At 42.8% G+C, this 22,567-nt stretch overlaps 1 protein-coding gene and 1 long non-coding RNA gene across 5 annotated transcripts in view; one reads left to right on the forward strand and one right to left on the reverse strand.

Moving 5' to 3' along the window:
* Positions 1-13,614, reverse strand: LOC309861814. 3 transcript variants are annotated; one of them, XR_014310216.1, is made up of 4 exons: positions 13,380-13,614; positions 5,670-5,883; positions 1,798-3,058; positions 1-1,187 (listed from the first exon to the last, which is right to left on the reverse strand). It is a non-coding gene; the product is annotated as an uncharacterized lncRNA (long non-coding RNA). The 3 variants fall into 3 exon arrangements; XR_014310217.1 differs by having other exon boundaries at positions 1-1,190; XR_014310218.1 differs by lacking the exon at positions 1-1,187 and having other exon boundaries at positions 1,560-3,058.
* The window catches only part of ARL14EPL (ARF like GTPase 14 effector protein like), a 16,015-nt gene continuing 6,289 nt past the window's right edge, over positions 12,842-22,567 (forward strand). The window contains exons 1-4 of one of the 2 annotated variants that reach the window (XM_082725074.1): positions 12,922-13,010; positions 20,401-20,525; positions 21,492-21,610; positions 21,897-22,001. In XM_082725074.1, the coding sequence (XP_082581200.1) occupies positions 21,906-22,001 (96 nt within the window). In that variant the 5' untranslated portion in view covers positions 12,922-13,010; positions 20,401-20,525; positions 21,492-21,610; positions 21,897-21,905. Of the gene's footprint in view, positions 13,011-20,400; positions 20,526-21,491; positions 21,611-21,896; positions 22,002-22,567 lie in introns of both variants that reach the window. The other variant, XM_082725075.1, reaches the window with a different exon arrangement.

Genomic DNA, 22,567 nt, shown 5'->3' on the forward strand with positions numbered 1-22,567 from the left:
TTAAATTTTCAAATGCAGTTTATTTGAAACTTGTATGTAAGTATGTAGCACTTAGGCTTGCAAAGTTATTAAAACCTAAGACTCAACTGAGTCTTTTGGAAAAGCCTTTTTACATACATGAATGAATGTAACCTTGAAGCCACCATGGCAACAATTTGACTTAATCTATGCTACATTAATACCTAAATTGTATATTGCCATTTCACACAACTATTGATAAATGGTACTTCAGTTAGAAGTTATAGCACACGATGCCTGCCATAGAGCTATGTAGGTTTCAGTAGGACTATCTTGATTTAATAAAATCTCTCTGCAAGGTGCAAACATCGGTTCCTATTCCTTTCATTGGAGAATATCGAACTAGATGAATGAAATCTGGTTTGACTTGGGTGCCATAACATGACTTAAGAATTCCAAATGGGATTTAGAGGCAGGGAATGAAAAATGGAGTTCTTGCTCTATTTTCAAAATTCATATCATCCTATCTTTGGGTCAGGATATTCCAAATAATAAATTACAGGCTTTTATTTTTCCATTGGATTTTACTGTAGCAGAGCATGAAAACACTTATTTATATGGTTTCAGATTGTACACTGCAACCAATCTTTTAAAAACTACAGGTGTCCAGTTGTGGTATAGTTTCAAAGAAGAGTGTCTATAATTATCTAGAAAAGCTATTAAAATACTCTTAATTAAGGTCACACTTTCTTCATATACATCAACCAAAAGAACACATATTGAATGTAGGAGCAGATTGAATGTAGAAGCAGATCTGAGACTCCAGCCACTTCTGTGAAGCCAGACAATGCCATTCTGCTATTTTGTGGGGGATATTTTTGTAAAAAAGTATTTTGTAAGATTTATTTATGTTATCATATACTGGATTTACTGCTGCTTTTCTAAAAATTAATAAACATTTCTTAAACATTTCTCTTTTTTTATTTTATTTCTAAAATGGTTTTTTTTCTAAATTTTATTTAGAAAATAAAATTATCCTTTTTTAATTTCTTTTTTATTTCTAAAATGTTAAATAATGACAGGTTTTGTATTTTTTTTTTAATAGAAATTTTCCTGGAGCAGGTGGGTGACTCAGTTGGTTAAGCATCTGAGTCTTGATCTCAGCTCCGGTCTTGATCTCAGGGTCGTGAGTTAGAGCCCCACACTGGGCTTCATGCTGGGCGTGGAGCCTGCTTTAAAAAAAAAGAAAAAGAAAAAGAAAAAGAGGCTTTTCATATTCAAACTGTATTCTTTTTTTTTTTTTTAAGATTTTATTTATTTATTTGACAAGAGAGTTCACAAGTAGGCAGAGAGGCTGGTGAGGGGCAGGAGGGAAGCAGGCTCCCTGCTGAGCAGGGAGCCCAATATGGGGCTCGATCCCAGGACCCTGGGATTAGGACCTGAGCCGAAGGCACAGGCTTTCACCCACCAAGCCACCCAGGTGCCCCCAAACTGTATTCTTAAAAGTATATTATAACTTACTTTGCTAAAAGCGTATTTTGTGAAAAAGGGTTATTTGTGTAGGTGTGTATAATGGAACCCAGCATATGTAGGGGTTTGTGCATAACTGGTGTGTATGTGAACACCTGCCTGTCCTAGGCTAAACTGCATGTTAATTCCATCCCCACACCCCCCCACCCCAGAAAAGAAACAGCCACAGAGATAAGGCCAAGATGACCTCTCTCTACTTTCTCCCACGAACAATGCCAAGCTGCGGAATGTATTCTATTTGGAAGACTTGCTGCGCCCTGTACCCAGGGAGTACATAGATACAGGTCAGTAAAGCAAGAGGGTACTTACTAAGCTTGGTGTTTGCATGAGTTTCTTCTTTGCTGCCCTCATAGTGGTGAGCGTCCTATGATCTAGAATGGCCCCTCAACATTATCATCACTTACTTGGGATCAACACAGTCTGACAGTTCCATGGGTTCCTATGAAACTGAACAATCCTTAGCGATGCCAAGGGTGTGAGGCCACCTTTAGGAGATTGTCCTAAGAACGCCCCGTAGCAGAAAACAGGATCTTCTTCAGAAGGTGTTTCTTGGACCTCAGCAGCGAGCAGAAAGCCTTCTTAATGTGGCTTCAGTATTTATGAACTGCTGCAAAAGCCAGGCAAGGGGAGAGTACTTGTTTCTTCTGTAAGGTGGGTGGTCTCATCTCTCCCTGCTCCTGGGTCAACACATCCCCAGACTTCACAGAAAATACACTCCTATTATAAATACGTAAAGAGAAGTTTGACCCACTCACCGGAAGTGACGTTTTGCAGTACAGCCAGCTGGGGCCAGCAGGAGAACACTTGCTCAGTGAGTACCCTCACGAGCCAGCTACTGAGCTGTGTGCCCTACACACTTCCTCTTCTCCTCAAAATACCCTATGAGGGTGTGTGTCCAGTAGATGTGATTTTAATGTTAGAGATTAAGAGAAGTCAAAAAGCAAAAGACCCCCAAGTTAGAGCATGGAAATCCGCTCTCCCCCTAGGACTGGGGGATAAAGGACAAAGGTTGCCGTTAGCGGCATGCAGAATCTGGGGCCGGGAATATGAGTTTTGTTTCCTTGGAGTCCCCCTGGGTGTCCTCATTGCAAATCTCAGGGTCTCAGTTCTCCTCAATCAGTGGCCTGACTCTCAGTCTGGACTTGGAAGGCTGTGAATTAGACTTGGGCTGAAACTCTGGGTCCCGTCAGAATTACGAGCTGCTTCTAGAAATGCCTTTGAAGGTGTCTGGTTCTCTAAGACTCGAGCTGGTCATTGTCTTCTCGTAAGCGTCCAGCACACTCAGAAATAGCCACCTGACATCTTTGCAGCGACAGTGGCCAAACCCAGCAGGCACTGGGGCCCTGGAGGCACTTGCTTCGTTCAGTAGGTACCTCCTTGTAACTAACCTGACTGATGGAGGTGTCAGTGCTCTGTCCAAAGTCACGGGCATGATCAGAATCCCGCCTTGACAGTCTGTTTCCTGGGAGTCTGCCGCCAACAGTCAGGGTTCAATCAGGAAAACCCAAACCGGCTTTGCTTTTTTCGGACTGAAAGAACTTATTATTTTTTAAAATTGACGTATAAGGAACTGAAGAGGTAAAAGAGAAAAAGTCATTGCTGGGGTGATGCTGGTAGAGCTGGAAGCAAAGAGGACCAGGCAAGTCCCTTGTCCCCAGGGCAGCCTTCTGGTGACCCACAGCGCCCCCTGCTGGCAGAGATGACAAAGCCGAGGTGTGTTTGGAGAGTCCTGTCCTAACATCATACAGCGGGGAAACAACTGGCTCTGGCCAGTGGAATTGTTCGGATTTTAAGACATGGGGGAAGGAAGGCTTAAGGCTTCAGCACCCTCAGAAGCAGAAGCCAGAACTGAAAACCCACTCTGTTTCCTGCCAACCCTCATTTACTTTGGGATTTTCTTTTACCTTTTAATTTAGGACACGGTTAAGATACTATTATATGCTGGCAAGCCTTATTTGAAAGCTTTTAATCCGCACACACCTACTGTGGACCGGAACTGCAGTAGGGTGTCAGCTCCCAGAAAAACAGGCAGGGCTTCACCCAGATGCGGCCATTCAAAACAAACAAAGCAAAACAAAAAAAAACCGCTTCCCAAGAATTACTTGTGTAAGAAAGTTAAATTTGGACTTGTATTGAAAAGTAGCTTAAGGCAAATGTATTTTAATAGGTTGTTGCACCTACTTTGCAAACAATATTAACCTAGATTTTTAGGGAATGATCAAAGTTCTAAAATAACAAGTTTCATGCTGTCAAATCACGATTTGCTTTGGCTTACAAGTGAATTTGAAAATTGTCGATTACAGAGGCACCTGGCTGGCTCAGTCATAAGAACCTGTGACTCTTGATCTTGGGGTCGAGAGTTCAAGCCCCATGCTGGGTGTAGCGATTTAAGTAAATTCATTTAAGTAAATAAATAAAACTTTAAAGAAATTATAGATTATCCAGGAAATATAGCCTGAGGATACTTTCTTGATAGAAATAAACTTCACTAATGTAAATATAACTCATGAATACACTCGTATTAATCATGAAAGCTAGCTTTAGCTGAAATGTTCTGTTCCTGCGGTTTTCATAAACCATACGGCCGTAGAAAGGATTTAAGTGAATCCAAAGTTTAAAATATCAGAAATTTAATTTAATAGCAATTCTAAATGCAGAAGTCAAATTCCTGCAACATATGACTGCTTAATTTGTTGATGCATTTTGAGTGTCCTTTTTGAGTTTTTCTTCGAGAGCTAGTAATGATATTTTTCTTTGTATATATTTTCTTTCTTTCTTTCTTTCTTTCTTTCTTTCTTTCTTTCTTTCTTTCTTTCTTTCTTTCTTTCTCTTTTTCAAGTAGGCTCCACACCTAGCACAGAGCCCAAGGCAGGGCCCAAACCTGTAAGGACCTATGTTAGCCAGAGCACTTCCATCCAGGTTAAGCAATAACCTTGTTGTTTAACCCTTAAACTGTCCCTTCCCTTCTTCCACCAGGGGACTTACTCAAAAACAAGTCTGGGGAAACCAGTCCCGGGTAACAAAGCCCAAATACAAGGGTGGGTCAGGCCAGGTGGAGACATCTGATCAGTGGGGGGATGCTTACTGTCTCCCTAGTTACCAAGGAATATGGGCCCCGCCCTCTGGGGGGCCTTTTGGGTGCCAATTCTGACCAAGGTGATAGGCTAATTCAAATATACACTAGGGTAAATTGTAATTCAATTGGTCACTTATGTATAACCTAACATGACTGTGCAACTTTCTCTGTGTGTTACAATTTCATTGGCCATCTGTGCGTGGCCAGGCCCAACCACATGGCCTTTGCCCTTAAAAGCTAGTCTGTGAAGCAGAGAAAGGTCGCCCTCTCTGTAAGAGGCATGGCCCCGAATGTTCAGTTTGATTCTCGATGCTTGACGCGAAATAAAGCTTTGCTTGACCTTCACTTTGTATCAGTCTCGCTCCTTTAATCACGGACCCATTATTGGGGGACCTAACAAACCCACAACCTTGAGATCAAGACCTAATCAAGAGCCAATCAAGAATCGGATATATTTTTAAAAATTTTATTTGTTTATTTGAGAGGCAGAATATGCGAGTGCAGGAATGGTGGGGAGAGGGAGAAACAGACTCCCCGTTGAGTGGGGAGCCCAATTCAGGGCTCAATCCGAGAATGCTGGAGATCATGACCTGAGCTGAAGGCAGATACTTAACAGACTGAGCCACCCAGGCGCCCCTATATTTCCCATTTCTAATTGGGAAGTCTCCTCCTCTGAGTACTCCTTTTTCTCGCTAGTAACTTGAAAGTATGGCACTGCCTTAATGATTTTCTCTAGGGCTTCTTGAAACTATTTTATGGATTCCATAGCTGTTGACGAGGTATAGCAAGTTCTTGATTATGTCAGTCAGCAGTGGGGGTGGGAGGACTCGGGCAAAGGAAGGCTCAGCATGGCTCTTGTCCCCAAACTCTATTTCATTAGGACAGGTCCCATTTTGTCAGTTTCACACGTTGGGGTGGATTTAGAGAAAAATCTCAAAACGATGTTTGAGAACTAATGGACTCCATGATCTCCAGAGCCTCACACTGACATCTCACTTGTTCATTCCTCAAGGATCTTCTACGCCCATGGCCTTGCTCTGCAGAATCCATAGGTCCTACACATGCCCTTCTCAGAGGCCCATCACTTACCTATGAAATGACTCACCTGTGGGTGTAGAAGCAGTCCAACAAATTATATTTAATGGACATGAAAATTCTGGAGCCGGTCTTGACTGATCTTTGGTCACTGAGAAACGTGCCCTCCAAGACCGCATTCTTGAAGTGGTTTAAGGATGTTTTCTTTCTGGGTTGAGGTTTTGCGCCATCTGCTGGACATCTTGATTTTGCACCTCCCGTGAGAACAGCGTTTATTCTGAGACCTTTTAAAAATACGTATTACTACTTATAAAATTGTAAAATATACGTTTATTCTAGGAAATGGGTCCGTGTAGGAGATAACAAAGGGTAAAACAAAAACCCAGAGATACCTGCTGCTCTTAATGACATTTCCTTGTACACACACACATGAGAATCTGTTGTCTTTTCGTTGTGCCTTATGTCAGTGTTTGTTTTTCTTCTTTAACACAAATTTGAGATCAACGCTGTGTTGGTTTAGGTTGTGGCAGAGGTGAAAGGAGAGGACGCACTGTGGGTCTAAGATTCGTGGGGAGGGACTATTGGGTGATTCACTTGTCCTATCTGAGGCAGGAATTTTAGGTTCCAATTTAACTGGGCAAGGTGGAATAGAGGTAGGGGAGTGGAAAAGATCCTGAAAAAGTGCCTAATATTGCTCAAAATCACAGGAAACAGACACACACACCCCCATTACCCTTCCCACTGGTAAATGTGACCTCATGCTTCTCTGCTAGTGGATGTATCTTGAGCCCCAATGTGCTAGTTGCTGAGACACATATTATAGGGGCCTTGGAGATCCAGGAGGGGACAAGCATGTGTATAGAACTAACTAGAAATATAAGCTTGGAAACACAGAAGCAGGGGGGCTTATCCTAATCGAGCAGCAGGACTACAAGAAAAACGCAAGTGTCCTGGAGGTGGGGACAGTCCTGGCATTTAGGAATGAATAATGGAAGTCGGGTTGATGGAAGGAAAGGAGACTTAGGTCACATCACAGAAGCCTGAAATACGTGCTGAGGATCACAGAGCATCACCGAGGTGTTAGAGAAGGAAAGGGACACAATGGGACCCATTTTAGGAGGCTATGACTATGGTGTGCTTATGTGAAGATTTGAAGGACTGAAGGCAGAGAAACCGGGTTTGAGTCTGAAGCTGGGCTGGTAGATATAGGCAGGTTTATTAAACAGAGTTGAAAACTCATTATTCTGTGCACCTAGGAAACAGAACGCCATCAGAAAAGCACGGTCCAAGAATAATTACTGCTAAATAAGGCAAATTTGAACCCAGTTGTGGAAGACATCAGAGAGCAAACGTATGGTTCTATGGCTCTTTACCAATACGCACTTCCACATTGCATGGGACACCCTGAGGGAAACTGGAAACCCTTGGAATTGCAAGCCTCATACAGGCTTTCTGAGCATCGCTGGGGCCTGAGAGACATCAAGGAGTGACAGAGAAAATGGAACAGAATAGGACATGAAGAGACAAGCGACTTTGCTACTGGAATGGTAGGGAGTAGGAGGCAGGATAGACAGTAGTCAGCCCTCTGAGTACCAGCCTTAATCAGTGATAGGACCAGGGGCATTCCAAGCTTAACTATAAGCCAGGAGTACGTACAGAGCCTTATGCCCAGAGCAAGGGGTCGGTGGGAAAATTTCCAACTGAACATACCTCTCCCATTATGTTCCCCCCTGGGTTCATCTCCCCAGTCCCTCTGTCCCTCTTCCCGTTCTCCATCAAATAGCCAGAATGAATGGCCTCCATGCAGAGACTCCAGATAATCTGAAAAGATCCGTATGGTACCTCCACAGAGGCACTGGAAGATAAATAACAAATAACTGATAAAGAACACATGGGAGAAGAAATATACCAGAGAGACAAAGAAAATAGGAACAAACTTTGACATGGAATAAAAAGTTCAGAAAACATTTCTTCTTTGAAAGCAGAGATCAAATTATACGCAGGACTCAAAAGAAATAAAAGGAGAGAAAAAGATAAGAAATAAATTGACCTGGCAGAAGCAGACCTAATGAGATATACATCCACAAATGCTTTTATTAGGGGAAAAAAAAGGAATGAGAACTAACAAGGTAAGCATACATCTTAAGACAATAGAAAAATAACACAAACATACCCCAAATAGAAAGAATAAAAGAGAAAAAATAATTAAGAATGAAATGAATGAATGAATGAAAAGAAGGAAGGAAGGAAGGATGAGACAGACAGACAGAAATTTAGAAATGTAGAAAGAAAGAAAGAAAAAGAAGAGGAAAGAAAAAAGAAAGAGGGAGGAAGGAAGGAAGATTTTCCTTTAACAGGATGAGAAATGTTTAAGAGTAGGCACGATATAGCAATAGGAATAAAAAGGAAGACATAACTACAGATACTTCAGACATAAAAGAAAACATAATGATGTTTTGAACAAATTTATGTCAATAACTTTGAAAATCTGGAAAAATGGTTAAACTCCTAGAAAATGTGATTTACCAAAATTGTCTCTAGGAAAAAAGAAATACCTTCTAGATTTTCATTTTGAAATGAATCACACTGTATCTTTCTTCCTGCCAACAAGTACCTTTCCACTGTATCATTTTAATGGCTACCTTGTATTACATAACTGCGTTTGATAATGACATTGTTACATTTTTTTTTTTTAAAGAAGATTTTGGGGGCACCTGGGTGGCTCAGTGGGTTAAGCCGCTGCCTTCAGCTCAAGTCATGATCTCAGGGTCCTGGGATCGAGACCCTCATTGGGCTCTCTGCTCAGTGGGGAGCCTGCTTCCCTCTCTCTCTCTCTGCCTGCCTCTCTGTCTACTTGTGATCTCTCTCTGTCAAATAAATAAATAAAATCTTTTTAAAAAAAGATTTTATTTATTTTAGAAAGAGAGAGAGAGTAAAAGCAGGAGGTGGGGCAGAGGGAGAGGGAGGTAGAAAGGATCTCCAACAGGCTCCACGTGGAGCTTGGAGCATGACAAAGGGCTCAGCACAGGGCTTCATCTCACTATCCTAAGCCGAGACCAAGTTGGTTGCTTAACCAACTGAGCCATCCAGGCATCCCCAAGATTGTTAAATTTTTACTCTCCCTCACTCTCTAACCCAGCAATTAATACAAGATGCTAAGCTGCCTATTTTAGAGCTGTTTTACGCTCTACGTATGTCTATAATCTTTTTAAGGCATGACGGGAAGGCATTTCTAGAAAAGAAAAGAATAGAAACAATTTGAGGTATGGTAAATACAAACTGTCTGGAGAATAGGAAGTAGTCCGTGAAGTAATACAGGTTCTATGACATTAGCACCTGAAATTAGCACAGCAATATTTACCTAATAGTTACACTAATAGCAATGGTAAATATATAGTCATAGTAGTCAGTTTAACACTAATAACAGCAAAATGATTTTTTTGAAAAAATGATTCACTTGCACATGATATAAACTTACATTGATCTCTGTTCAGGTTAAAAAAAAAAGAAAAAGGTGTAAAATCATTTCCCTAGTTTTCCAGAACAGAACTTCTAGAGCTCTTGGAACTACATACATGCCCCGATTCCTTTCTTTTCCCTTGCCTTCTGCCTGCCAACCCCTCCAGTTTCATCTTGGGAAAGACATTTATTAGAGTCTGTATAAATACACAGATCCTACTGATAAGGTTTCAGCCTTATCATAGCCCAGATAACTACTCCACCTCCCACTGGACCCTTCCAGAAAACATAGACTTCTCCTACATTTAGCTCCTGCTCCAAGCAGTTCTATCTGCTTAGAATTCCCTCTCTCTGCCTGGTTTTCCCTGTTCATTTTTCTTTTTTCTTTTTTCTTTTCTTTTCTTTCTCTCTCTCTCTCTTTTTTTTTTTTTTAAGATTTTATTTATTTGACAGAGAGAGATCACAAGTAGTCAGAGAGTCAGGCAGAGGGAGAGGGAGCAGCAGACTCCCCATGGAGCAGAGAGCAGGGCTCCATCCCAGGACCCTGGGATCATGATCTGAGCTGAAGACAGCCACCCAACCGACTGAGCCACCCATGTTCCCCTTCCCTATTCATTTTTCAAGATTCACTCAATGGCCACCTCTTCTCGGGAGCCCTCCTTGACATCTCCCTCCCCAGGGTAAGCCATGTGTCTCTTCAATCCCTCCCCTGCCCCCCCTCCCCAACACCCAGTGTCCTGAGCAATCGTGATGCACATGTAGTATGTCTTTGATTACATATCTCCTTCTAGACTTGTGAGCTCTCTGGAGAGGAGCCATGTCTTAATGGTGTTGCTATCTTGCACACAGTTCCTGACCGATGACAGGTATTTAATCAATGCCTGCTGAGTGAATGATGGGATGAGTAGCAGTAATGGATAACCACTTCCCACCCTCCCCACCTGGGGAGAGGGGGCCTTGGCTTCTGGCTCAGGTTATGAGTTCCATGCACTCACTGGACCTCCTGGGTGATTCCTTTTCAAAAGCACAACCCATCACGGTTTCATAGCGTAACAGCACCTTACTTAATCAAACACCAGCCACAGTGAACCTACCGCGATAGTGCCCAGACAATAAGAATTATTCTCAATTGGTTTTTTTTTTTTTTTCATTAGTCGGCTAACAAACCCATGAGAGGTTGTTCGGGAGCTGCTGAGGATGCTAACACATTTAGCCAGATAAAGCTGGAACCTTTCCCATGGCAGCCCTTCCCTAGATGCTGACGACTCTCAGAGCCGGTGGCTTTTTTAATTATTTCCCAAACCACACCCTACATCAGATTGAGTTGACTGGAATTATTTGGCTACAAGTAACAACTTGTCTCATATCCTTATGTATTATACTAGTAGAGCATAGGTACATGGAGGGTAGATATTCTACCGTACTCTGTCATTTTCATTAATTATTATAGTCTGTAATCACTCTATATCCTTGCATAGGGATATATGCATATATATCCCTGCATAGGAATACATCTTCCTCACTCTTTTCTCACAGATGCATTGTATCCCATGCCTACAAATAGGCATTCCAATATTTTGCAACAATAAAAGATACTACAAGAAATAAGCTTATGAGCCGTGTTGCTTGTAAAATACAGTGTATATTTCACATTAACATGCAGCTAGCTACAAATTACTATAATAAGGTAGTACAACTCACAAACGTAAAGATTTTTACTCCCCGGGAATTAGTATGTGAACTGAGGGGAGTTTTAGTATGTGAATCCTTCATTCAAAAAAAGCAACCAGTTTTATTTTACCTTCCATTTCTACTCCCAAAACCCTGAGCATTATCTAAAGGGAAAAAAAAGTAATATTTTCTTAGCAGAAGTCATGTTGAAATTGCACTAATGGGATGCCTGGCTGGCTCAGTCTGTGGAGATACAAGTCTTGATCTCAGTGTCACGAGTTTAAGCCCCATGCCGGGCATAGAGCCTACTTTAAAAAAAAAATTGCAATAAATTCAGGAGTTGCAAATTTGCAAGATATTATTAACTTTAAAAAATACTCCAACTTTTATGATTAAATGTTTATCTTTCTGAAAACATGATGTAAAGTTCTTCTGAAGATTTGCCAGTTGAGCCATTAGTCTGAATAGCTAGTAGATTTTGCGGGAGAAACTTGGAAATCATACAGGACAATTATTTTGTATGATTTGTTTTCCTTCTTAAGTTGAAGAACTAAGAGGAAGCAATAATTTTCAATCCTCTGGTTCACTGTTCTTTCTTAGAACTATATATATATATATATATGTATGTATATATATATATATATATTTTTTTTTTTTTTTTTTTTTTTAATTTTCAGTTGGGACTTTGGGTTGGTGAAAATCCTTATTCTTTAAAAGACTTTCTGCCATCTGGTTTTCAGAGGATTCCTATCCTTGCATTTGGCCCATAATGTGTTTGTTCTTTGTGTTCATCTTGTGTGGTAAAATCAGGGAGGAGTCCCTTTTCCGGTCGGGTGTGTAAGAACAAAGCCAAATGTGGGCCAAAGAATGTATATTTGTAAGGTGTGATTGCAAAAAAGCCTGGTGGGATTTTTAGCCGCTTTGAGGTGTTTCAGTCCTTAATTTGCAAGATAGTATTGGCAATCCTTAAATGGCAAGATGGCAAACTTTTTATATGCAAAAATGCCTGTGCAATCTCAAAAATGTAGCCGTAACTTCACGGATATAAGGAATAGTATCATTGCCGGATGGGTCACAAACTCTTCTAACTGAAGATTTTGTTTCTTTTCCTTGCTCTTTGTACCAAAAGTAATTAAGAATGAAATGGTTGTTTGTACCCTCTAATTCACAAATGAATGGGGTGGGTATGAAACTGCCATGAAGTAGTTTTAATGACTCACAGCACAATATCCTAGCTCTCGAAGCAGAGGCCAGTAGTGAGGGGGCTGTGATTTAGAGATTAATATGTATTTTAGGCACAACTTATAAACATGATTTCATTTTCTCTTGGGACAACGCAGTTCTTTCCTATATGGTTTTTAGCTTAAATGTATATATTTTTAAATTTTGATGTGCAAAATTTACTGTGTAATATCAAAAACAGAGCAGTTGCTTAATGGATGTGAGGTTTAAATCAAAGATATTTAATCCTGGCACAACCTTAAGGTTTTATAGCATTGCCAGATGGGTTGAAGGCTCTTATAAGTGAAGATTTTCCTCTGCTTATTCTTTCCAAGAACACTATTTTATTCATTTATCTTTTCAAAAATGTATAGATAATATGAAATATATTACATAAAGATTATGTAATAGAAACAATATATCATATATAAATTATATATGCTATAATTATGTATCGTATAAATTATATAAATATGTTACATATAAATTATATAAATAATATATGGTATATAATAAAATAAATAATATAAATAATAAAGATAATATAGAGATACAATTTTACAGTGATAGTGTATTAATATAATTATATAATATACATTATATAATAATATAATAATGTAAACTCTATTCTCTATATACTGTGTGTGTGTGTATCTATGTGGAGATGTGTGTGCTATTTACACTGAACTATAATTACAGCCAGCGGGAAATTGGTGTTAATATTAGTTGAACATTTGAAGTCAACATATGAGACTCAAAAGTAGGGTCAAAACTAAAGCTCGAGACCAGAAGAAGGAACAGATGAACGATCATTCCCTGATGTGGTATAATTTTAGAATAGGCTCTCAGTGGAAGAGAGAGTTGACACTACCAACCAGCCCCCACCTCTCCGGCTTCCCACCTCACCGCCTCTCAGCCATTGTTAAAAAAGGAGCACCTTGGAGGCCTTGTGGCTTTCTCCCCAGAGGGCTCTACGGTTTCTCAGCAAAACAAAGGAAACAAGGAAGGATAGTTTCTCTTGTTTCCAGGATTTCTTCCTTCTTTTTCATCCAGCAGAAAGGTATGTGCACTTTCTCTCTGCTACTGGCCAAGGGGCTTGCCGAGCGACTGTCCTTAGGAAGGGGTGACGGAGGCAGGAGATCAGTCCTCGCAAAGACGATCCTTTTCTAAGGGTGCATTTACACCGTATCCCCTCTGAGGCTGGGAGAGAGAGATGAGGCGAAAGGTGGCCACCAGACGTTGACTCTGAAAATATATTGCCGTATTAATGTGTTGTAGTTAAGAGTGGAAGAGAATTGGGGTCCTTTGGTGGCAGCATGGACTGAAATAAAAATGGAAGCAAAGAAATGAGCTTAAGAGAATGTTCAGGGTCTGGAGCAAAGAACCTCTGCACTTAAAATGTGGGAGGACTGGTTGGAAGTGTACTTACCAGGACAATGCTGTGTCAGGGAAGGAAGAATTTCCTCTACCCTTCAAGATTCTTCTAGCTGGGCTTAGAATCAAATCGAAAGCAGACCGATTAACAGGAGAAAATCAAATGTAGTAGTATTTAAACAGAGAATTCACATGGACATGGGAATTCCAAAGAGAGTGAGGCAATGGGAGATTTATAGGAGCTAAGAGAGGGGCAGGCGGCTGAAGATACAAGAGGAGGAAGACCATTGGCAGGAAGGTGAGAGGAGATGTTTGGAAAACAAAGGGGTTGCCTGGTTATGTAGGTATGTTTCTTAGGTAGAGGGGAGTGTCTGTTAATTGCTCTCTTCCTAGTACAAACAGGCAGTTACAGGGGAGATAAAGAGCTTTTCTTGAATCTGCTGAGTTTTGATGGCTTTTATCTCAAATAATGTTCATGATCCAGTTGCCCATTTAGGGGTGGCCTGCCCTTGGCCCCTACAGCTGAAAATGGACTAATCTGATCTCCTTAAAAGAATCGCCTTCCTTCTCTCTTTTGCATTGACGGGGCCGACTACACACGCAGGTTTCTGGCTTTTATAATCTTTAAAACTGCAGGGAACGGTGAAAATGTATAATTCAGGAGATCCAGGTTATGAGGAAGGCGTGAGGGGAGAGGCCCTCATGGCTGTGGATCTGCTCAGTGACCCCGATGGGTTTTGCAAGGGGGTTTGGTCTCAGAGCAATGGCAGATTGCCACATTCCGGCAGCAGGAAGAACAGCTCTCGGTCACTCTGTGCTCCTGTCACTTACCCATCTGTGCTGGGCATCCCCTCAAATTACTTTAAATACAGGATACTTGTTTTCACTTTTTATTTTTTATTTATTTATTTATTTTTTTTTTGGCGGGGCGAGGGAGATAGAAAGCAGAGGAGAGACAAAGGGAGAGAATTCCCTGCCCAGCATGAAGCCAGACACGGGTCTCCATCTCATGACCTGGAGATCATGATATGAGCCAAAATCAAGAATCAGACACTTCACTGACTGAGCAACCCAGGCATCCCTGTTATCCCTGTTTTCACATTATTTTACACTGAGCCACAGAAGGGTGGGGGGGGGGGTGGAGAGAGAGAGAGAGAGAGAGAGAAAATATACAGCATAGGATCTATACTTCTATTTCGTAAATCAAGCTGTTTCTAAAGCATTTACATTGTTTAAGAGCACTCCCAAAGGCTTGGATGCAAATTACCATTCATTCTTAGAGACAAATAGCCGGGAAGATTTTGTGGGAGGTTCTTGTGTGGTTTTGTGGCTTTGAAAACAGCTGACTGAGCTGGGAGGGAGCAGCAGGGGAATGGCTTAATTGATCAGCAGCACCACTGCTGTTTCTCTCTCCCGCCCGCGTCCCTGGTGGGGTCCATCTCACCCGTCAATTACCTCAGTGACCTGTCATTTTTAGCAAGTAGAGGAAACTAAGGCTGGAGACCGGATGAGATTAAAACAGCTTAAATCTGCTCTTTGATTCACACATTTTCATGAAAACTTTTCCATGAAGTCACTACTGCATGATGCATTTGAATGTTGCCCGTGGATGTCGACATGGAGTCTTTTCTAAATCTTTTCTGCAGAGTGTCTTACAGAGAGTGTCTCAGAATCAATGGCTTTTTATCAGCTCCTGAATAAAAGCAGAGGCCAACTTTTCAGCGAGGATGTAAATGCAGGTTTTTCTTTGCTTTGATAATCTGCTAGTGTCATTAGAGATAAAAGTCGAAAAAAATACTTTTTCCACTTTATGCAAGATATAATCAGCCCTCAAAAATCCAGCTGTATGGTGCCGGGGGTGGGGGCTTCGTAAGCACGAGCCATTTTGCCCTTGTTCTCATCGTTGACTGGTGCCCCAGAGTGAACGGGAAAGTGACCCTGACCCAGAGCTGTTTCTGAGGCGACCCGGTACCCGAAGCCCCTGCAGAGCGAGCAGCTTGCCAGGGGATGTGATTCTGAGGTTTAAAGGTCAACAGTTTATCTGTGATGGCTCCTTGGCAAAAGCCAACTACTTCATTTGTGGTCAATCTATTCCCTATGTAGCATTTTCTGAAGGCATTTTCAAGGTAATTTTGTTGGCATGTGACTTTCTTCTTCTTCCTCTTCTTCTCCTCCTCCTCCTCGTCCTGCTCCTTCTCCTTCATCTCTACACTCAGAACCCACGACCGCAAGGTCAAGCGGAGCGTGTTCTCCTGACTGAGCCAGCCAGGCACCCCTCAGGGCTTTCTTCTTTTGTGCTGCCTTCAGAATTCCATCCTGAAATCAGGTGGGGCTCCTGTGCCTAAGGTGGGAGTCTTTTCTCAGCTCACCCTTTGAGATGTGGGGGCAACTTTGAGAAGCTCTATGAAGTATATCCTCCATTATTCCTTCTCCACGTTTCTCTTTGGAAAGGCTCTGTGTGGCTGGCATGAACTGCATCCCCTCCTTTGGCATCGTCCTGTGTAGACGTGATGGCCACCATTAAAGCAAACCTTAACGCTGTGTAACCCTCTGAAAAAAGTTTCATCTAGAGAGCCAGACAGATCTGGGTTTCAAACTCATGTAGCCTATGTGTACCTACGGGGCCAGAAGGAACTTTCTGGGCCTCAGTTTGGTCGTCTGAACGATAGAGAAATCATCTAATTCACAGCTGTCGTGGAATTGAATGAAGTAGTACACGTAGGATGTTTAGCTCCGTGCCTGACACATAGTAGGTCTCTAATCATTGGCATCCACTAGCGTAATATTCATGAGGTATCTACTGAGCCTTGTGTACTTGTTCCAGGCTTGCTGGAGGTGGGGGGCGGGCGGTGGCGGCGATAAGGAAAGGTATCAAGACTACTTCTGGAGCTAAAGACCTCATAGAACTCCAGAGCTTCTCAAGGTCCCTGATCTGGTGAATTACAGAACTTGTATTCCCGGTGAACTGCCTCCTCCAGGAAGTCCAGCTTGCTATGAAGAAAAAAATGTCTGCTACTCTACCTGATGTTCTTAGTGACTCAGTGGATTCCCATTCCAGCCCAAGCCTGCTACTAAAGAGTTGTCTCATCCTTGGGCCCTGCTTGTAGGAGCCCTGCTCCCAGAGTCTATGCCACCCCAGCCCTAAGGGGAGCCTCTTCTTTTTGTGCTAGGCTGTATTTCGGTTCTTTCAGATGCATTCAGATGTACTGTTAGGACAAAATACAGAGCTGGTCAAATTGACGTCCTTTACTTTGTGTTCTATTGACTGCAGGAACCTAGGCTAGACCATGCTGCTGCCGACCCTGGGCTTAAAGATGAGCCTCTTCTGTGGCCAGAATCTGTGGGGGTTTTTTGACTCTATAATCAGTGGAAGTTGGGGCAGGGGGGCCTCCCTGCATCTCTGCAAGGGTTCTTCATGTTACTTTTGTGTCCTGGACCCCTTTGATCAACTGTGACATCTATGGACAATTTCTGAGAATGTTCGTTTGTTTAGAATAATGTTTTTATTTTTTAATTATTTTTTTAAAGAACGTATTTATTTGAGAGAGAGAGAGAACAGGAGCATGGGGAGGGCCAAAGGGAGAAGGAGAAGGAGACTTCCCCTTGAGCAGGGAGCCTAGTGAGGGACTTGATCACAACCTGAGTCGAAGGCAGACCCTCAACCACTGAGCCACCCAGGTGCCCTTTTTAAATTTTTAAAAAAATTTTTTTATTTATTTAAATTATCTCTCAGGGTGCCTGGGTGGCTCAGTGGGTTGAGCCTCTGCCTTCAGCTCAGGTCATGATCTCAGGGTCCTGGGATTGAGTCTTGCATCAGGTTCTCTGCTCAGCGGAGAACCTGCTTCCCCCCCACCCCTCCCTGCCTCTCTGCCTGCTTGTAATCTCTCTCACTGTCAAGTGGATAAATAAATAAAAAATCTTAAAAAAAATAAATACATTATCTCTCCACCCCACATGAGGCTCAAACTCATGACCCCAAGATCAAGAACCTCCTTGACTAAGCCAGCCAGGCGCCCCAGGGATGCTATTTTCAAGCATAGGGAATAAAATCGGTAAGGTTGCAAAGGAAACCAATTATCTGGAAATACACTTACCAAAGGTTAGAAACAATCTGTGGCAGTAATGCATGTGTTTCATTATTAACCTATCAAATACATCTGAGCAGCGGGCCTAAGAGCTACCATCATTCTGAAGAAGTGAGAAGTGTAAATAACATTTTGAAATAGATCTACAGCAGCTCTAATGGGTGATGAAAACATCTGCGTTTTCTCAGGCAAGAAATTCACAAGTCCTGCTAGCATTGTTTTTATTTGTTGTCTGCCTTTTATAATAGAAGGAAATGCCAGAATTTCAGTTAGAGGTTAGTTGGAAGAAGCATGCACTGTATGCTTTCCTCATCCAAGATCAAGGGCCCTGCATTCCTTCTCTGGTTAAGAACCCCTGTCTTGCTAAGGGGGCTAAGCTAAGCAGGGAAAAATGGGGGGAATTCTGCACATTTTCATTACTAATTTTTTGTGGGACAGATAATTTGGGCTTATAATAAAATCCAATTAAATTTCAGTCCCCAGTGAAATTCGATTATAATTTCCTTTTGATTTATTTGGAATATAAAGGGGCAAGATCCATCCCCCACAAACCTATTTGTGGAGAACTGTATTCCAGAGAGGACTTAAATAAAAAGCCTCTCAGGTGGAAGGTTTTCGTAAGATATTCATTTCTCCCCTTGTGGTTACATGGATGCTGTCTTAGGAAAAATTCTAGATTGCAAAGATGGTCATAAGGTCGTATGTATTTCCACAATGAGGAAAATGTATTACATGAACATGGTAGAGTGTTTAGGGTCCCTTTGAGGAGGAATTTTCTTGAGGAACCACCAAAGAGAGCCCCAGGGAAGAAGGGGCCTTCAAGGACTAGAGAGGGAGGGGAGGTTTCTAGAGACTTCCTGGAACTCAGGTGAAGGTTCAAAGGCCGAGGGCTGAGTTAGGTAAGAGATGGGAGGTGTGTTTGTTAATGGGAGTGGTGAGGTCCCATAAGGTTGGCCCGAGAGGAGGTGTGAGGGAAGCTGAACCTAGGCAGATGGGTTGGGGGTAGCCATGAGGGACCTTCTCTGCCTTGTTGAGCTTGTGGGATATTATTAGCAGAAGGAAGTCACTGAGACCTTCTAATAGGAATGAGATAAAGAAATATCTGATTTAGGAATATTAACACAACTACAATGGTTCAGATGTGTTTGAGTGTAGGAAGAAAACACAGATAATACTTTTAGGATCAGATGACAAGATTGGATGCAGAAAATTCTACCGACTTTTCCTAGCCTATCTTCTCCCATCATGGCTTAGGGAGAGGATTCACCTGTGGGGCTCATTAATTATACAGATTACCAAGATTCTCCTCTCACATTATAACCCCAGGCCTGGAATTTGACAGGGTAACTGGGCCCTAGAGGTGACTCTGGGGTTCCCAAACAGACCAGGTTTGGCCACTCTCCGCTGACCAAGTACAAAGTTGAGAGAGACGGGTGGTGGTCCAACAAGAAAGGATTTATTTCCGTGAGGCAAACCCCGGGAAGACAGTGGATGAACATCTCAAAGCCCATCTCCAAAGTGCTAGAGATACTTTTAGTTTTATAGGAGGAAAATGGGGGACAAAGGTTAGTGGGTAAGAGCACGTGGGCAGTAGAGGTCAAGTGTGTCATTGTCTTGGGGTCAGTCACAGGGTCTTCCTGGCTCACGGAGGTAGTATTGTTCCCATCAGGGGGCACCTTGCCCACCAGGTCTTTTGCCTGAGTTAAGAGTTAAGCTAGAAAAGAGAGCTTAATTAGGAAGTCGAGACAGAGGTCACATTGGAGACAATTTGAAATCCTCTTGAACAGGGGATTTCCAATTTTTCAAACAGCCCCCTGTGATTTCATCTCTAGACATATTGGAAAATGCTCCCCAAGAATGTTTGGCTGATCAGATGTGAAATGGCACGGGCGGTCATCAAAGTCACAACTGCACCAGACAAAGTTAAACTTTTGTCAAAGAAGACTCTATTCAAGGCAGTGATGATGGGGGTTGGGGGGACCAGAAGTCCGTGTGAACTCAGCGTGAAACAAAATAAGGAAGGAAAATGCTGAGGGACTTGAGGGAGATAGATCATGGGACGTGTGGAGCACATGGAGTTGTTCCCAAGTTTGCAAATGTTGTTCTCTGTGATTAAGCCACCTGTGTGTGCTAATTGGCACCCACCAATTAGCAAGTTAGGCTTCTGCCTTTCCCACAGAGACTGGTGAACTTAGGCACCATTTTTCTGACGGATTACATTAGAAAGGGACGCCTCCTCATCTTTGAGGAAGACATTCCTGGGTTGTAAACCTGCCAAGAGGCTCAGAGAAGATTTACATCTCAATGGGACAGAGAAAGAATTCTCAGGGATGAGTCTTCTCAAGTAAAAGCTCTAAGGAAAAGGAGGTCAGGGCCAAGAGTCAGGAAGAGAAGCCTGGGCTGGGGTTTTGTCGAGCTGACAGGAACATTAAGGCTGTCCTTGTCAAGGGTAAGTAATGTTAATTCTACTATCCTATCTGGAGGGTGGATTTTGTCCCATGCAGAAGACAAGGAAAATCAATGTTAGGGATGCTAGGAAAGAAAAATCAGCTTCCTTTTCTTCTTCTTTTTTTATTAACATATATTGTATTATTTGTTTCAGGGGTACAGGTCTGTGATTCATCAGTCTTACAAAATTCACAGCGCTCACCATAGCATATACGCTCCCCAGTGTCCATCACCCAGCCACCCCATCTCTCCACACCCCTCCCCTCCAGCAACCCTCAGTTTGTTCCCTGAGATTAAGAATCTCTTATGGTTTGTCTCCCTCTCTTGTCTCCCTCTCTGGTTTCGTCCTATCTCATTCTTCCCTCCCTCCCCTATGATCCTCTTGTCTTGCTTCTCAAATTCATCATATCCGTGAGATCATATGATAATTGTCTTTCTCTGACTGACTTATTTTGCTGAGCATAATACCCTCTAGTTCCATGTATGTCATTGGAAATGGCAAGTTTTTTTTTTTTTTTAAGATTTTATTTATTTATTTGACAGAGAGAGATCACAAGCAGGCAGAGAGGCAGGCAGAGAGAGAGAGGAGGAAGCAGGCTCCCTGCTGAGCAGACCCTGAGCTCAAGACGTGAGCCAAAGGCAGCGGCCTAACCCACTGAGCCACCCAGGTGCCCCCAAGATTTTATTTTTTGATGGCTGCTTAGTATTCCTGTGTATGTGTGTGTGTGTGTGTGTGTGTGTTTATAAAACTTCTTCTTTATGCATTCATCTGTTGATGGACATCTAGGTTCTTTCCATAGTTTGGCTATTGTGGACATTGCTGCTATAAACATTCGGGTGCACGTGCCCCTTCAGATCACTGCATTTGTATCTTTAGGGTAAATACCCAGTAGTGCAATTGCTCTAATAGCTCCATTTTCAACTCTCTGAGGAACCTCCATGCTGTTTTCCAGAGTGGCTGCACCAGCTTGCATTCCCACCAGCAGTGTAGGAGGGTTCCCCTTTCTCCGCATCCTCGCCAACACCTGTCATTTCCTGACTTGTTAATTTTAGCCAGAAAAATCAGCTTCTTGACCTAATACTGGAAACTGGAGAGTGGGCGGTCAATGTCGACTGACCCAAACCTGGGAGTACAGAGAAGGAACGTCAAGCGGACAGGCAAGTGGGGCACCATATGACCCAGGCCTCCTTGGTAAATCACAACTCAGGCTCCTTTGGTAGAAACAGTGCCCTGAGGTCGGCACCAGTAGCGGATATGGGAGAAGAATATCAGAGGGCTGTGGGTCTTGGTCCTTTCTGAGAGAGCACTGCAGAGCAGCCTGGGCCGTGAATTTGAGATTAGCATCTTGTGCTGACCTCATGTGAGTCACACACACGTCTTGGTGTCCTGTGTGTACAACAAAGTAAATTCCAGGCGTGTCCGCAGCTGGGTTTTATGGAAAATCGATGCCTTCCCTTGAGCTCCCACTGTACTAGAAATTTGTCAGAAAATGTGAGTGAGGAGGTCAGGGATTTTTGAGACCCCCTGGGAAACTCTGTCTGCAAAAGGGTGACACCGAAACCACCGGAGTGGATAAGATTTTCACAGTGTTACCGGGGATGTCGGACATCAGTGCACCTTCCTTTTTTTCAAGGGACTGAGCATAAGGGGGAAAGAACGGAGGTCTAAGAATTCATACTCCTCTTCAAGAGAAGTGGATGGTCCCTGTGTTGCCTGTTCCAGCAAGGTCTTCAATGCCAAGAACTGTAAAAGGTACGTTTGATTTGCTCCTGGGACACCCAGAAGAGAAGAATGTCAGTCAAGTGGTTGTGTGAGCAAGGCGGGGTTGGGAGGGAGCGGGGTATGCCAGATCTTAGAGTGAGTGGCAAAAAAGCAACCAGCAGGGCTGATGGCTTTTTCAGGAAACCTGGCTTTGCAAGAGAGAAAGCTACAGGGAAAGAGCCAGAAAGTTATAGGATGAAGTTACCGCGGACATATGCTATTAATACGTCCTACTTCCCCTCTACCCGACCTGCCCCCTCCGGTTAATTTTTTTCAGTGAACAGAAATGAATGAACAACCAGACAAAAACAGTTCCACTCACGAGGGACACACAGGTCAAAGTTCTCCTGAGAAAAACTGTCAGATTGGACAAAAGCAACTGGTATGGCAAATGGATCTTAGGGGTTCATGGTATTTGGAGAGGGCTCAACTTGGGGATCTCTGAGGTGAGCCTGGACTTGGGTGGAATGTGGGTCCCCTCAGGATTTCACGGGGAAGGTTCTCTGCTGCTCTGTGATGATGGGGCTCCCCTACCCCCCTACTACTTTTCACTCTTCTCCTGCAGGGCTGGTCACACTTCACACATCTTCTCTCTGTCACTCACCTCCCTTGATTTTATAGCCCAGTGTTCTGTGCAGTAAAATCCTGCCCCTGGAGAAGAATATTTGTGGAGAATATAGTGTTTTTATAGGGTCCAGTGTTTTTATTTTTTTAAAAAAACCTAACTTTTCTCCCCTGTGTTTTTAAAGATTTTATATTTATTCGAAGGAGAGAGAGCATGAGCTTGAGCAGGGGGGGAGGAGCAGAGGCAGAAGGAGAAGCAGACTCCCCGCTGAGCAGGGAGCCCCACGTAGGATTCGAACCCAGGAGTCTGAGATCATGGCCTGAGCCCAAGGCAGGCACTCAACTGACTGAGCCACGCAGGCGCCCTGTAATTCTAAATCTTTG

The sequence above is a fragment of the Mustela nivalis genome (genome assembly GCF_964662115.1).
Source record: "Mustela nivalis genome assembly, chromosome: 3".
Taxonomy (NCBI): Eukaryota; Metazoa; Chordata; class Mammalia; order Carnivora; family Mustelidae; genus Mustela; species Mustela nivalis.